General features: G+C 32.4%; 3 protein-coding genes across 4 annotated transcripts; all 3 read right to left on the reverse strand.

Annotated features, from left to right (window-relative positions):
- Positions 1–382: 382 nt before the first annotated feature.
- On the reverse strand, positions 383–3,088 carry LOC125049814 (phytanoyl-CoA dioxygenase, peroxisomal-like). Its single transcript, XM_047649277.1, has 4 exons — positions 2,858–3,088; positions 2,042–2,215; positions 935–1,105; positions 383–769 (listed from the first exon to the last, which is right to left on the reverse strand). The coding sequence occupies exons 1-4, from the start codon at positions 3,056–3,058 to the stop codon at positions 515–517; spliced, it is 801 nt and encodes a 266-aa protein (XP_047505233.1). The 5' UTR covers positions 3,059–3,088; the 3' UTR covers positions 383–514.
- Positions 3,089–4,829: 1,741 nt separating this feature from the next.
- Positions 4,830–8,197, reverse strand: LOC125054097. The gene is made up of 3 exons (XM_047655826.1): positions 8,004–8,197; positions 6,524–6,693; positions 4,830–5,833 (listed from the first exon to the last, which is right to left on the reverse strand). Exons 1-3 carry the CDS (start codon positions 8,195–8,197, stop codon positions 5,466–5,468), a joined length of 732 nt encoding a protein of 243 aa, XP_047511782.1. The 3' UTR covers positions 4,830–5,465.
- Positions 8,198–9,845: 1,648 nt separating this feature from the next.
- On the reverse strand, positions 9,846–13,080 carry LOC125049832. 2 transcript variants are annotated; one of them, XM_047649302.1, is made up of 5 exons: positions 12,988–13,080; positions 12,605–12,743; positions 11,458–11,607; positions 11,148–11,242; positions 9,846–10,077 (listed from the first exon to the last, which is right to left on the reverse strand). In XM_047649302.1, the coding sequence occupies exons 1-5, from the start codon at positions 13,007–13,009 to the stop codon at positions 9,893–9,895; spliced, it is 591 nt and encodes a 196-aa protein (XP_047505258.1). In that variant the 5' UTR covers positions 13,010–13,080; the 3' UTR covers positions 9,846–9,892. The 2 variants fall into 2 exon arrangements, with proteins under 2 accessions (XP_047505258.1, XP_047505264.1); XM_047649308.1 differs by lacking the exon at positions 11,148–11,242.
- Between the last annotated feature and the right edge of the window lie 3,407 nt (positions 13,081–16,487).

Below are 16,487 nucleotides of genomic sequence, written 5' to 3' on the forward strand. Positions count from 1 at the left end.
ATATGATAATAAGTGGTGCCAGCCCTGCGATTCTGTAACTCACTTTTCGAACTCACACAGCGGTTTTCGCATCGGCGGTCGCTCTGAAATCAGTCGTGAAGCAGTCATTTTATGATTTGGCATTCTGATAAACAATAAACTACAAGCTCCAACCTTTTCAGAATGCCAAATCATAAAATGACTGCTTCACGACTGATTTCAAAGCGACCGCCGATGCGAAAACTGCTGTGTGAGCTCGAAAAGTGAGTTACAGAATCGCAGGGCTGGCACCACTTATTAACTTCCTTACGACTTGTATAACATATTAGTGATAATACGAGTATTTCAAAACACAAAAATTATGTAGTATATTTTTAATAAAAATAAATAATGTACGATACCGTCAATTTACAAAGATTTTATTGTAGATGTATTTTAATCGAATTGCAATATTTGCAATTCGCAATTGCAAATTGCAATGTTTGTCGTATTTGTAGAGAAATAACAAATTTCAAGGCAATGTTTGAAAACTTATTCAATTATCGTCCGCTCGCCTTGCTACTGTGGCATCCCTATTAAGATTCACTCCTCGTAAAACCCAACCTTTGCCAGGTTGTGACCGCTCTCCGCCAATAGGTTTGTCGTGGGGGTCGTACAGCTGCGCCAAAAGCATTCGACGTGGCCTTTTGGATAAATTAGGGGTGCTACCATGCAGCATTAGGTAGCTAAACACAACCACATCTCCGGCTTCCACAACAACAGGTTTTGCTTTTTCGATTGGGTATTTTTTCTAAAAATAAAAGAGTACGTGTTAACTTCACTTGTGCTAGTAACATTCAAAACTAATAAATCTCAATAACAATAACTTCTTGACATTATATATACATTAAGGTACCTGTGTCTATTTTGCATTTATTAACAATACATTTTTTTTTTTTTTATTTAACTAACAAACCTGATCGACATAATGAAACTCGCTGCCTTCTTTCGGTCCGAAGTCTTCGAGAGGGCCAAACTTGTGTGAGCCCGGCCATACAAATAGTGTACCATTCTCTACGTCAGCATCATCCAAAAAGAGCACAGCAGCTGTCATAGTATCATTTTCGTATGGGAAATAGTGGTAATCCTAATTACAAACAATCAAAGTCAAAAATCATTTATTCAAGTAGGTAACACAATGTACACTTATGAACGTAAAAAAGAAATATACATTAAATGATTCTACTTTTACATTTACTGCCAGTTCTCAAATCAAGGAACGGAAGAGAAGAACTATAATATTCTTGAAGCCTTGTTGTATGTCCAAAAAAATATAAACGATTTTAAAACAAATGGTGACTTTCACCAGTATAATACGCGAAATAGAACTAATTTGAGTGTACGACCAACCAGGCTCCAAAAGATAAATCACTCCTTATATGGAAATTGTATTCGTTTTTACAACAAACTCCCAAGCGCAATTAGAGAATTATCACTAAATAAATTCAAAGTCCTCGTTAAACGAAAATTAATCAACAAAGCTTTTTATAAATTTGAGGACTACTTAAATGATCCTAATCCTTGGGATTGAATTGATCCAGTTCAAACAATTTGTATGACAATACTTGGCGATTAAAAAGAGTGGCGGAAAGTTTCTTGCCAGTTCTTCTTACCCGCTCTACGCCCTTGACTTGCGAACTGGTAGTAAATGTAAATTTACGATTAATTTAACTTGACTATTCAAAAGTGTACTTGGTTACCTACTTGAATAAAGATATTTTGAGTTTGAGTTTGAGTTTGAACTGGCAATAAACTCTTCGCCATTCTTTTTAATTTCCAAGTTTTTTGTTTTACACAACGTTTGTAAGGAGCTGCAACCATTACACACTGACATCGTCCACATGACATCCTTAGAAATAAATAATAATAAAATACATTAAAAAGATTTGTCCTCTTTCAGCAGGAGGCATGGTGAAATAGGAGCACGCACTTACATTCTCGTGGGAACAACACGCAAAGTCGAAACCATTGATTTTAAGAGATTAATTGATCATTTATCATAATGGTAACGGAATTCTTTTACCTGATGCATTGGATAAGCGGCTCCCTTTTCTGGTGGCTTATAATGTGCTTTGGTATGATGAAGAGCAATGTTGGGTGTACCCATTAGGTCCTCCATAGCATCCAACAGATTGTCGTTATACAGGTATCGCCCAAAAACTGCATGGTGCATTTGAAGGTTATGGATTCCTTTGACCTAAAATCTTATATTGGGTTATGTATGTGGTTATATTATAATACTATCAAATAATACATTTAAGCTAAATATAGGTATATAGTATGGACTACAATATAAAAAGGAAATATAATAATAAAATAATATAAATTGAAATAAATAACTAAACTTAACATAAACTAAAATATATCATTAAAAGGAGTCCCTTTAGGCAAGGTTCCGAAGATACTGGCAGCGTTCCCCCTTTGAATTGCTAGACTAATTCTTTGTCCGAGGTAGCTGCCAGATCTTCGGTCTCCTGTGATGTCGACTAACCTTTTTTAATTTTAAGCTAAATTACTTCCTGATTTACACGTTTTAATTAACCAAGTGTTAATTAAAACGTGTTAAAATAAATTATTATCAATACTTATTACTAGCGCCCATGAACTTGAACTATTGATAAAAAATGTTTTTATAGCAAAGATGAAATGAAACGTAATAGCTTAATGTATGTGCTAGACTTTGTTTGTTTAAAAAGTCCCAAGCTCGTATTGTAAGTAAAATGCATTCAATTGTAATAGTGAAACCTGAATCAAACAATGCTTTAACTCATACTTAAACTTAAGCTTTCGAGGTGTTAACGATAATAATCATTCAGATTTATTTAAATGTAATACGTACTGTATAGGGGCTGTCACTCGCTCTATGGTTCTTTTCACTGCCTACCCAGGAACTCTCCATCTTGGACTCATTTTTCCTATGGAACAGATTATCATACTCTTCAGTTATCCTCTGTAATTCTTGGCCTTGAACGAGCTGTTTCAATATAATATAACCATTGTCCTTGAAGAATTGGATCTGATCCTGGCTGAGCCTGCCCATTCTGATGTTTTCTTACGAACTGAAGTTCGCGACATTATCCCATTGTTTATATAATATATAACAAAGGTCATGGCTCTAGATAACGAAGGTAAATAGAATCGAGGAAATATGTTTATTATTTATACGACGACGTAATTTTAGCGATATGCCTCATTATTCCTGATTATATAAAAAAAATGGTAGGATAGAAAATAATTAGAAGATAATATTTTGACGTCAAGAAATAGATTTATAGGAATAGACTTTATTTTAATATGTTGTACAAAAATATTATCAATAACTAAAATAAATAAACTCTTTTGCACTTGGTATTAGGTTTTTACATTTGTAACTTTATTTAATTAAACAATGTAAAAAAATCTTATTGTCTTTATTACCGACCAACCACTTCTTATTCGTTTGTCGTATACATCGGTTTTAAAGAATTCATCAAAAATTTAAAATAAATTGCCATAATTCACTTCACGCGTATTCATTTGCATGATAATAAGTATACTGACTACGTCAGATAATTAAATTTCATTTCATTAAAAGAAATCGACATCAGAACGTAAATTTTCTTAGGTGCCCGTTTTTTGCAAAAGGGTTTATTTATTGAATCAATAACTTCTTACATTGGATTATTAATAGAGATTGCGATTCAGTTTTATTTTCCCAGTGACTTAACTATTGAACTTTTAGTTTAAATAGAGAAGGAATAATTAAAATTATTATAAATAGAAACGCAACTTATTTAATCTTTAAACAATAATGGGAATAGTTCAAAAATATCTTGAAATGTGAATGTTCATCAAGTTTGGGTCGGTATTTCATTTCACGGCTGTTGCATCTTTAATCCTACGCCTTAGAACTATAATTAGAATTTGGAATGTAAACTCTAATGTCTATCACGAAGGTTAAAAATGATCTTGCAAGATAATTTGGTTACGTTAATTCACTCTAAGTCTGCTGTAAAATTTCATAGATTATAAATTGCAGCTTTGAGTGCAAAAGATAGTGCATTTCAGTTTGTCAATTCAGCGCAACTCTTCTTGAACTGAAAGAATTTACGAAAGAGTTTTTGAAATCTATCCTAACTTATCAAGTCTATATAAAAAGTTCACGTCTAACGTCTTGTATAATGCGCGCAGCCAAAGATGAGACCTGTCAGATGCTAGTAGAGAGGATTTCGCGCATGTACAGTCGCCTTCAAAATAGTTAAATAAAACAATTAGTTCGGATTAATAAAATATTTTATTGCATATCGAAATCGCTATCGCTGTCTTCATAGTTTATAAAACGTACACCGCTTATGTACTCTTCGGTGCGATGGCAACCACTATCAACCAATCTGGAGCTATTTGCTTCCTTCACAATTCTCTTCACCGTGATAAGTGATGTCTGAGTGGCAGCAGCGGTACGTTTTTGTACCGCTTTCAAATTGCCGACGCCTTCCTCCGCTTCTTTCGCCATAAACTTGTAAACGTCATACACCATCTTCCTACTTTGTCTTTTTAAAGTTTTGCCTCGCGGCATAGTCAACAAAATAAGAAAACAAATAACTGTAACAAATAATACAATAACGAATAACTATAACAAAAAAAAACGAAACAAAGGAAATCAATCAACTTTTGTACTGATCAGTACTTCGGACCCCGTCCCTCCCCGCTTGCCTCGCTTACCGCCAAAATGGTCTGAGAACTATCTATTGCGCAGGTCTAACCACGTGATCCGTCAAGTCTCATCTTTGGCTGCGCCTATTATACATAATTTTAATAGTTTAGTAACTTTTATCATACAAAAGTTGTATAAAGATTTATTCATATTTAATTTTTTCATATTATGATTATTGAAATAATTTTCTTATTAATCGTGTTGCAATCTTTTAGAAATATACCTTCATGGGTATTTTTTATATAGCTTCAAATTAAACATGGAAATTGCCGTGAAATAGATAATGTCAATTGCCGTGAATTTGAAAGATTTTGCGATAAAATTATTTCTCGAAATCGTTCATATCTATCCGAAACAGTTCTCTGAAAGACAATGTCTAAAAATATTAATCAAAGCTAGATGAAGGCTTCACAAAAGCAATAAATTGGCCTGTATGTGTGGCCCAGTGGGTCTTGATAAGAAGAACAAATGACCGAGTGCCATTCCCTCCTTCACAAAGAAAGAGAAATTATTTTTAAGTGAGAACATTACTTTACCATTCAGTTACATTGGACGATATATGCGAAAGATAATGACGGCTATTCGAAGGGCAAACGTTCCCTTATGATAACTAGATAACGTCCATAATTCTAACTTATGTGTGAAATATTTTACCACTTTTGTATTACGTTGCTAAAAGATTTCGTGGTTAACTTTGCCGGGAAATTTAACAAAAATAAAACAATAAACTTAAAAATATACAATACACAAATAGCTAATTTTTATTTATACTTTCACTGATATTACCTAAAAACATATCTTTTACAAAATTGTGAATATATTGCTTGACCTTATGAGGGAGGGTGGGCCTAAAAGCACCGCGGTTGTTAGTGGGGAAAATTCCAAGATTCGGCTGAATACCAATATCCAGTATCAGTGGTAAATTCCCGTCCACGGAGATCGTTTGGTCAGGTAAAGATCCACCATGTCGAAGTGGACTCTCTAAGCCAGCATTCTTGTAGTTATTAACTAAATTTGTTAAGTACGAACTCAACCTATACAGCGGTCCTGGTGAAGTGTGTAGAGGCTTAAAGTAGGTATCGATGTCGTGAGAACATTCCCCTTCATGTACTAAAATCCATCCTTAAAGGTATATAATAAATTTAGATGGAGGTTAAAATAACATGTGTTCAACTAAATAAATGTATATCTTTTTTTTTTAAGACAATTCACACCAATTGACCTAGTCCCATGCTAAGCTGTTGAAGCTTGTTTTATGGGTACTAGGCAACGGATATACATACATATTATTATAGATAGATAGATATAAATACATATTTATACATCCAAGACCTAAGCACAACACCAAATGCTCATCACATCGATGTTCGTCTCAGCCGGGGATCGAACCCGGGACCCATGGATTCGCAGTCAGGGGTACTAACCACTGAGTCCACTGAGTCCACTGACACCAATGAGTCGTCTTAAAACCACTATAAGCCATTTGAAAAATACAAGTAAAATATAACATCTATTTGATAAGCAATGACTAAAATAAAGAAATCAAAAGACATAAAAATTAAAATACATATCCATATAGAACGCAAGTTAATATATGTTACTGAAAGCTGAACTTTAACTGTTGAATAAGTCAGGAAATGCTATTTTATTAATGTGTGTTTAAAAAGTGCCATTCGTTGATTCATCGGAGCTAATACCATGACTACCATTAGTAAGTTTGTTGATTGATTTCTCGCCATTAGTTTGGTTGAAAGATCTACAATTCGCTAAATCAGAGAGATTAACAAAACGTTATGTAAGTGAAATACGCACGTTTGCTGTATTCAGTCCTGCATTGTGCATCTAAAAATTTGCAGTAGGTATCAAAGGTATGGAATCCTCGATAGAATTCGTCGCGCCACCAACCAAGACACAGACCGAATATCGACACACATTGCTGGTACTCTTTGTTATCCACCGTTCTAGCACATACCTTGCCAACTCTATAAACAAAACACATCCAGATGTAAAAAATATCATGAGTTAGACCAAGACCAGAGCTTGTATTGGTTTTATGTCTGAAAGGGCCAGATGGTATCAAAAATCAACTTGATGATTTTTCTTTTTTTTCTGCTTAATGCCAACAAATTTCTGTAATTTTATTCTATTTTATTGTGTGCTTGTATTATCGTATATGTTTTAATTTTTTTTTTTAATTTCTATTTAATTTTTTTTGGGAAACTTATGCTTACATTAATTGTCACACATTTTAGATGTAAGATTTTGTATAATAATTAGTAAATTTAGGACTGTGTGTGATGTCGTAAGCTTAATAACTAAATAAATAAATAAACTTGCAACAGTCGTACAGTATTAAAAACTTTCCTTTGTAATTTGAAGTGGAACTTCTTTAGGCGTATGAGGGTAATTTTTTTACGGATGAAACGCATTAGTAATAACCATAGCGTCACGAAGATGTGCAGCGTTTTTGCCGAAGAAAAGGGAGAGAGCCATTGAGACCGATTGAGAGAGAGTGCGAAGGGTGAATTACCTTGTGGAAATTGGTATTCTAGTATTGTCTTTGATTAACATAACTCATAACATTTAAAGAAAAACGCTTTTTACCGGATTAAAGTTATGTATTATTATAAATTTACAACTATTTGACATAATTTTAAATTTATCCGACTAAAACTTGTTTTTGCCAAAACCCTCCATCTTTTAGTCGATACCAACTCCGGGGAAATAAATACAGATAATGCAACTTTCTCTGCAGCTGTGATACTTTTTGACATTCAACATCTTTAGTCTTCAGTCACCGTGACCACGCACGCTGTAAAGCACGCGAAACGTCGGATAAATTTAAAATTATGTCAAATAGTTGTAAATTTATAATAATACATAACTTTAATCCGGTAAAAAGCGTTTTTCTTTTTAATTGGTATTCTCTTTACCAATTTCTACAAGGTATTATTATTTAACATTATGAAATATGTATTAGTATTTTATATTTTATGCAAAATAATTTACTGAAATCTCAAATGGCGAATTGTATTCGAAGTGTTATCGAAGAAATAAATTTAAAAATTAAATTTATAATTTGTATTAATTTTCGACACTTTTAATATTTTTATGACAATTAAATTCATTCATCCTAACATATCTTCCTTTTTCCCTCCCTCTAAGTCTCGGAAATCTAAATTTTGAGATTTGTATAAATATGAACAAGACTTAAAAATTAGTTTGCCAAAGAAGTTTCACTTCTGACGTGTGTACTTGGTACGCACGCACTTTTCTTTATGAAAGAACATACCGTGTATATAAATAGTTGCATTCTTCTCCGCAAACAAGGGGGGTTTTGGTTGTGGTCTCATTTGGGCCAAGTTCTTTGTCCAAATAAAGCCAGTGACCTCCAGGCCAATACGGCTCATAGCCATGATTTGGGTTGTAATTTGGTTGAAGCTTAGGGACATTCTTCTCAACCCATGTTTTGAACGTCCTTCGCATAGAAATCATATATTGTAATCTCGTGTAGCAGATTGAAAAGTATTATCGCCTCATAATAAACAAATAAAAATAACATATTTGTAATTTACAAAAAAAAAATCTTGTTTTAATTATAAATATGTGTGTGTCATCAAAGTACAATCATTACTCATAATATGAACATATTTTTTCCAATGCTACTTTATACTGAAATTAAAACATTAATTAACAATGTTACAGTTATGCGATTAATGCTTTTATCATATTTACCCTTTTTGTTCTTTCTTTTGTTCAACTGGTATACATAAATACAGAACTGGAACAAAAATGTTATTTTGCCGCTATTTCTTTAACAATTCTTATCCCTAAAAGTGAGTTGTTAGATAGAATTAAACTGTAAATGTTACAATGAAAAAATGACATGAGACATGGTCCGTTTATATCTACATCGATTTCATTTAAAAACAAGCTCTGCCTGCGTGTGCGCAGCTCGTCGTGCAAGCTCTGCCTCGAAATCTAACAAAGTGTATTCACACCTTATACTATACGTAGAATGTCGAGTGTTCGCAGCTGCCAGTTGCGACTAGGAACACCAAATCAATACAAGGACAACTCTAAAGAAGTTAACTAACGTAATAAAGACCTCCATCCAAGTCTAATCTGGATGTTTTCTGCGAAAAAAATTATTTCGTGAAACGCTATAATAATAGGAAGGATGGTGAAACGAGAGCCGCTGGAAACCGTGTTGCCTCTTGGCTGTAAATATTTAAAGAGTATTGTCGGATAAGTGGCCAGTTTCCTACGTACAGCAGCTCCATAAAATATTGTAGGCTTTAAAATATCCCTGACCTAGGCCATCTCTTGTAAAAATTAATAAAAAACTAAAGTACAGGTTCGTCCCTTTCGGATGTGAGAAAAATAATGAAATTAGTAAAAGTAAAGTTACTTTGTTGGATACCTTAAGAAATGGTAACTTAAAACAAAAGAAAAGGTAGTTATAATTATACTTAATATCAAATCAATTTGAGTTATAGCTTTTAGTTAACTACATTAGGCACAAAAAACTACTAACTTCAATACAAGATGCAATGCAACTGACCGTGTATGATCTTTATTATCAGATGTAAAGTGTGGTTTGAAAAAACAAATGCATGAACAATGAATATACGAAAATATCCAAATCGCTTAAAGTATGCACTAACGTGAATTTTGCTTTTTTATTGTTGAATTATGACACTTTTTGTTTTTTTTTAAATATTTACAGAAACTAAATAACATTTTCCATCACGCTTCAAAGGAAACAGAGACATAAATTCGAAAAGAGTAATACTAACTGTGCATTGAAAACAAGAATTCCTTAAACATAACTGCGACGACTAATTGAAATTATCGACTAGCTGACGTAGTAGGTATGCTTTGCTCACGTAAAATGCAGTTTTTCCGTTTTTAAGGAATTCTTAACCATTCATATTAATCATTTCTTTTCTTTTGAAGATTGCATTTCCATGTACAAAATCCACTTAAAATTATTAAAATAAACAAATGTTAATAAGTTAATAAGTTAATAAGTTCTTTCTACATTTAGAATTAATGAATACGTATTAATTCCTATATCAAAATTTCTTATAAACTAAACAAATAAAAAATGACTTTAAGACAGACAATTGTATTTCGATAAACACTTTATTTGTGGCATCGTTCAGGATACATTTCATTCTACGATCGTGTTGTAAACGAACGATATGGTAACGTTTTTTTTATTACAAATTTGACTGTAGTGGGATTCTTCCTATAAAATTCGGTTTGATACTTCTTTGCTCTATCAATGAAGTCTGCACGCTTCGTCGGGTAGGTTTTTAAAGTGCCATTCTGGCACGGCCCGCGATATGCAATCATCCACTCTGTCACAAAATGAAAATTTAAAATGTATTCAAACCCGAATTGAAATATAATTATCAAGACATTAGACTCGTTCATTATATACTCCACTTCAATTAAAATCTTAATTAAGCTTAGAAAGATAATTGTATCGCAATTCAAAGTTGGAGAAAAAATATGACAGAAATTTTAAATTCAATAGAGTAATGTAACTTTTTATTTATTTATTTATTTATTTATTTACCCTTCGTTGCAAATGAAAGAAACACAATACATAAAAATTCTATGGGATGCAACGGGCGGCCTTATCGCTAATAAGCGATCTCTTCCAGGCAACCCTAGTTAAGAGAAAAACTTAAAAAAAAATAAAAAAGAAACATGCGTGCGAGAAGTGCAGAATCCTTAATCTAAAGTAATACAAACTAAAAACTTAAAAGCTAATCTTACAAATACATGGACAGCAAATAGTGATGTAAAAGGATTTACATAAGAATTATACAAGTCACGATTGATGAGGATAGGATAAGGTTAAGAAATGATTATACAGAAGAGTTTTAAAAGATGACAGAGAGGTAGCCAATCGTACGGAGTCAGGCAGCGTATTCCACAACTTAATGGCGGAGATCGTAAAAGAATTGCCTAAGAAGGATGAAGTGTGGGATGGAATTTCCAATAAACATCTATTAGAAGAGCGTAACATATAGTTAGAAGGACCTGAGAATTTGATAGATAACATTTCGTGAGTTTCATACTCATACTAAGAAAAGAGTGATATAAAGCATACTTAAATTGCAAATTAGTTGTTGGATTCAGCAATCTAACTGTCTAAATAAGTTAGTTATTACTGTATTCTCTCGCTACAAGACAAACGACTTCAATAATCAATATTATCTTGCTATTTACATCATGATATAGTAATACTGTCAGTGGTTTACGGAATTACTACAAATTTAATTAATTTTTTTAACGGATTTTGAACAGGGTATTAGTTATTATTACTTTATTACCAAGATCGCTGAAAAGCACTCAAAACGTCGATTTATGTACATAATATACTAAATTCACGTTTAAATTCACGTATAACTAAACGTACTTTCACGTCCGCTACAGTCATGGTTCAACAACTGGCAGTAGTTCTCAAACGTTTTGTGGGTGTAATTTTTTCCCCTACCGCAGACTTCTCCATATCTAAAAATACAAATCCTTTTATAAATAACACGTCTCACTTCGTTCAATAAAATAACATAAAAACTACTGCGGGGCGCACACCCGTAGAGAATAGCCATCAGAATCAGTGAAATTAGATACATCCAACTGTTTTTAACAAAAAATTACTTTCATAAATTTACACAAGATGTTTCTAAGATCTTAATAAAACATTTAAATGATAGAACGTAACTCACTCTACAAACATAAGATGACACTCTTCTCCACAAGCAAAATCTTCTCCCGTTTTTTTTTCTTTCTCTACCAACTTTTCCCCATATCCTTCCCAATAAGGCTCATAGCCGTAATTAGGATCAGACTTCTGTCTAACCTTTTTTTTCTTTCGTCTATAACATCATCAATGTATAAAACTTTTACTATTATGTTTACCAAAACATTTGTCTTAATAATCTTCAGTTCCAGTTTTGTAGAACTTAAGTCATAATTTTTATATTTGTAATTTATTCATACCAAAATTGTAATTACAGTTTATATTTTGATAAAAGAGAACATTATTTTTTTTTTACTAATTCACGATTATAAATACATATATGTATAGTGTATACGTATAATATAATCGTGAATATATTATACGTCTAATAATCTTATACCTATCCTATAGCCAGACTTCTAATGATTAATTACTTAACAAATACTTTAATTATAGGGGAAGCCCGGGCAAGAAGGCAAGAAGGTACGGGCAAGAAGAATAACCGTTTTTTTCCATAAATCTAAAATAGATATCGCTTTGGCAATTTTTTTAGTTGTTTCACATGCAACCGGCGATGCCATTACAGTTCAATCAAAAGAATGAAATGCACCCGCGTAGCATTTGTTGTTAAAACATAAATATCGTTGTTTTGTTACGATTTTTGTGAAGGTTTGTACATTAAGTTTTTGTAGTAGTCATTAATTATCTTATGAAATGTTTTATTTAGCCTATTGCACGTTTATCTAAGTATTATTTGTAATCGTTACTTTTTGGTTACCTACTAAAATGGTTTCAAGTCTTCAAGTTTTTTCTAATATTAGAGTGTTGGGCAAAAAGAATATGGGCAAAACGGATTATTGTATAGAAATCAGAGGTGTAGACGTCTAATCCTGTCAAAACTGAGCAAGCATTAGATCGCGCAAAACGGATAATTGATACTTTTTGTTAATTCTCATAAATAATATAGAAATCATTAAAGTATTTAAGTTTATGTGATTATTTTCCAAATATGAATAACCATAGTACAAATTAAAAGTACAAAGAGTTCTATTGAATAACAGATTGTGGCTTTAATTTACATTATCCCTTAACATATTCGTCTTGCCCGGGTTTCCCCTACGTGTTCTCCTCACGTTGTAATACTTTGCGTATGCAAGGGATGGGTCAATGCTTGTCGGCGAGCGGTCCAAACCATTGGGTACCATCCGAACATTTTCGGTTCAAAAATCTGGGAGAGTCCCGCATATATTCCCGAATCCAGCCAACACTGCACTGCGGAACAATTTGCATTTATAATTTTCACTTTGTTGCTGCAATCATTCACGCTTCAAGGATGTATTTTAAAACTCCCTCGAAATAAATATTGTTTATCGCATACCGAGATATCGCGCGAATTTTGCTTTTTATTTTTTATTAATATTTGCGAATTAAATTTTATCTTATTACATTATCATTATACCTATAATAACATATAACTTTATTCGTAAGTATTATAGAAAGAATATATACAACTCACGCCATATAAAGATTATATTCATTTTTTAAATCTCCATAAATCATAAATCCAATAACTCGATATTAATTATGATTAACGCTGCGGATGGTTTTCGATAAAAATAATAGTTTCAGTGCTATTTGCTATTTGCTTATCTAGAGGTAAGCAATTTATTTTCTGTAAGAAAAGTTATTCAGAGAAATTCTACTTACCTACATATATATATTTTCTTCTTGCACCATGATGAGCACTCATGCACTCTTTAGGAGGGTAAAATATATATATATATATATATATATAATATTTTTATTTGTACGACATAGTTTGCAATGAATATTCTATGTAATAGTTAAGCCATATTGACTAGACATTTCACCACCACGACGAGTGAGTAAAGATTCCATTAACCCAGAAAAAAGTGTGGTTTTTAAAACAATTATTCCCCATATCACTATTTTACTTATATATATTCGTTATCGCTTAACTCAAATTTTTCCTATATATTTTCCTCTTATTGGTATCCAAAAATGTAAACTGGGTTTTTGCAAACCGCCACAAGATTTCTTTTTTTTTTCACTTAAATACATTAAAATTTTTTTTAAGTCTTGTTCATATTTCTACAAATCTTACACTTTAGATTTCCGAGACTTAGAGGGAGGGGAAAAGGGAAGATATGTTAGGAATTTAATGAATTTAATTGTCATAATAATATTAAGTATCAAAAATTAATTTAATTTTTTAAATTTATTAAAAATAAAAAAAATATTTTCTCCATGGCTATTTGCTTCTTGCTACGTTCCCCCTTTCTTACTCTCTCTCAATCGGTCTCAGACGCTCTCTCCCTTTTCTTCGACAAAAACGCTGCACATCTTCGTGACGCTAATATTATTATTATTGCGTTTCATCCGTAAAAATTTTACCCTCATGCGCCAAAAGAAGTTTCACTTCAAAAATAATCCCTCTATTATCTTGATATACAATTTATAACTCCTTAATAAGTACATTCTATATAAATAAAATACACATGATTTGTACTTACTTATCCAAGCAAGCCCTTTTAATATGCTTAAGAAAATTCTAGGTCAAAAATACAAAGGTGTACATACTCATTCATAATGCGACCACGAGTTTGCAAAAAGTCCTAAGGAGTAGGCGACCTATAAAATATTTTTCAAATGTTTATTTCATCAACATACCTCTAATGCGGCACGGCACTATTTCAATATTAACACGCTTTGAGAGTGGTTCTGCTTTCAAACGTTATATCATCACTTATTTACTTTAGGATTGTTTTCGATAAAAATAGGAATTCATTTATTTTCCAACCTATACTCCAGTATTTTGTGGGCATGTGTAGTTCTATATGTTAACGTAAAATTGTAAACACCGTTAGATTGTAATCTATCTCGCGAGATTATAAACTGTCGAAAGATTGTGAACCTCAGCTTACTGCTTACAATTTAACGTATTATTATTCGGTAGATTGTACTACACTAACTTAGTTATCATTCAAACTTCTTTGGTCAATTACAGATTAATTTTACTTTCCAACAATTTCATATAACTACCGAATAATAATACGTTAAATTGTAAGCAGTTCGTTGAGGTTCACAATCTTTCGACAGTTTATAATCTCGCGAGATAGATTACAATCTAACGGTGTTTACAATTTTACGGTGACATATACACATTTAATTCAAATCCGCTTTAAAACATTATTTAGAAATACGAGTATGTTTACTGAATATACAGAATAAAGTAATCGATATTTATTTCGAAAGATTATGAACTCAACGTACCGCTTACAATTTAACGTATTATTATTCGACAGTTCAAAATCTCGCGAGATAGATTACAATCTAGCGGTGTTTACAATTTTACGGTGACATATACAATGACGATTTGGTGTAATATTTTCTTTCGTTTGCCAAGTTGTTCATTTTCATTTAATATTTTTACATGTTCTATATTATCTTGTAAAATAGATATGTTTATCAACAACTATTTCCAAGACCCGTAATATATCTTCGAGCGTTGAAATTATACGGGGACGGATTTCTTAAGTTATGAGGGTCTAAGCTTGCACAGAATAGCGAAGATTAACGACAGATATCCACATAGTTTGAGGTGGACAGTTTTTTCATAAATATTTTAACAAAACTGGAAGAAAATGTATGGCAATCAAAAGAAATGAATAATTTAGAAAACTATGATTTGTTTCTCTGTTTATTTCTGTTAGGTTTACGATGAGAAGCGAGGAATGGTTATTCCTATAAATTTTAAAATGGTCTCAAGTATACTAGTAGCAATTTGATTGGCACTCGCTAGTTATGAAATCGTAGTTTTAGTAGCGACAATAAAAGTGTTAGCTTCAGTGTCTGATATTAAACAGTTAAGTTTTATTTCCCGCGGGTCAGGTGAATGGGGAATGTTTATGACTTGAGTAATAGAATCTTTAACGTTCCATGAATGGTCCTAACTTTATATTTCGCATTTGAGTGGCTTGAACGGGCTTGGAAGTTAAGTCAAACTAAACTTACCCTCAAATGCCAAAATTTGTTGCCACGTTCCTTATTCATGGGCTAGATTTTGGTGAAGATATTCCCATTCAATAACAATAGCTTTCAGTAAACCATAGACTAAACAAATTGAGTTGCTCTTTGCATAAAATCACTATCGTAGTTTCGAGTCCTACATAACAATGAGGTACTCCTGAAAACGTTTTAACTTTATGTAACTAGGACGATCTCACCAGGAAGCTTATTTTTTTAATAAAAAGCTAAGCCTCTGCGACACACCGGGGAGACTTGCTTGACTTACTAATCCTTTGTAATAGGGTAGCCCTGCCACAGAAGAAACTTTATCTCGAAGTAGCGGTAGTATGTATCACCTGACTGAATATAAAACGTGTGGGCGTGTTACAATCTGTTTATCAACAGATAATTGGAGTGAATTAGTCTGTAACAAGTCCGTCTCTATCCGCGTACTTCTAGATTTTAGACGTTACTGAATAAGTCGCAACTATTTATAAATTTTTTTTAATAATTGAGCATAATACGGTAACGTAATAGTTATGATATCAGTACTTACATAATAATTATAAATATATTGTGTCGAAAATCTAAAAAAAGTATTTAACAAATTGAACATATCTCGTTACCTCACTCAACTCAACTGAAGATTAAAGTTGTAAACGTTAATGTTTGGTTGCGAGAATGATTTCTTTAGTAATAAAAATAGAAGTGGATTCACAAAAGCGGACTTTAGGAATATTGGGACTGGGTTAATATAGTTGTTATTTTTTGTTAAGCTACAGTTTTTGAGGACAGAATGAAAGGGTAATAATGTACCTGTCTAAATAAACAAACTCAAATATTCACGAGCAGTTAGTGTCTAGTTATTTCTCCATTATTTAAAGGAATTAACAATTGCTATCACCTCACGTAAGAGCTAATTTCCCAAGAGTCCGGCAAGGGCCAGGTGCGATCTGGAACTCGAGACTGGCATGAGGGTATCCCGGA

Source organism: Pieris napi, chromosome 1, assembly GCF_905475465.1.
Source record: "Pieris napi chromosome 1, ilPieNapi1.2, whole genome shotgun sequence".
Lineage (NCBI taxonomy): Eukaryota > Metazoa > Arthropoda > Insecta > Lepidoptera > Pieridae > Pieris > Pieris napi.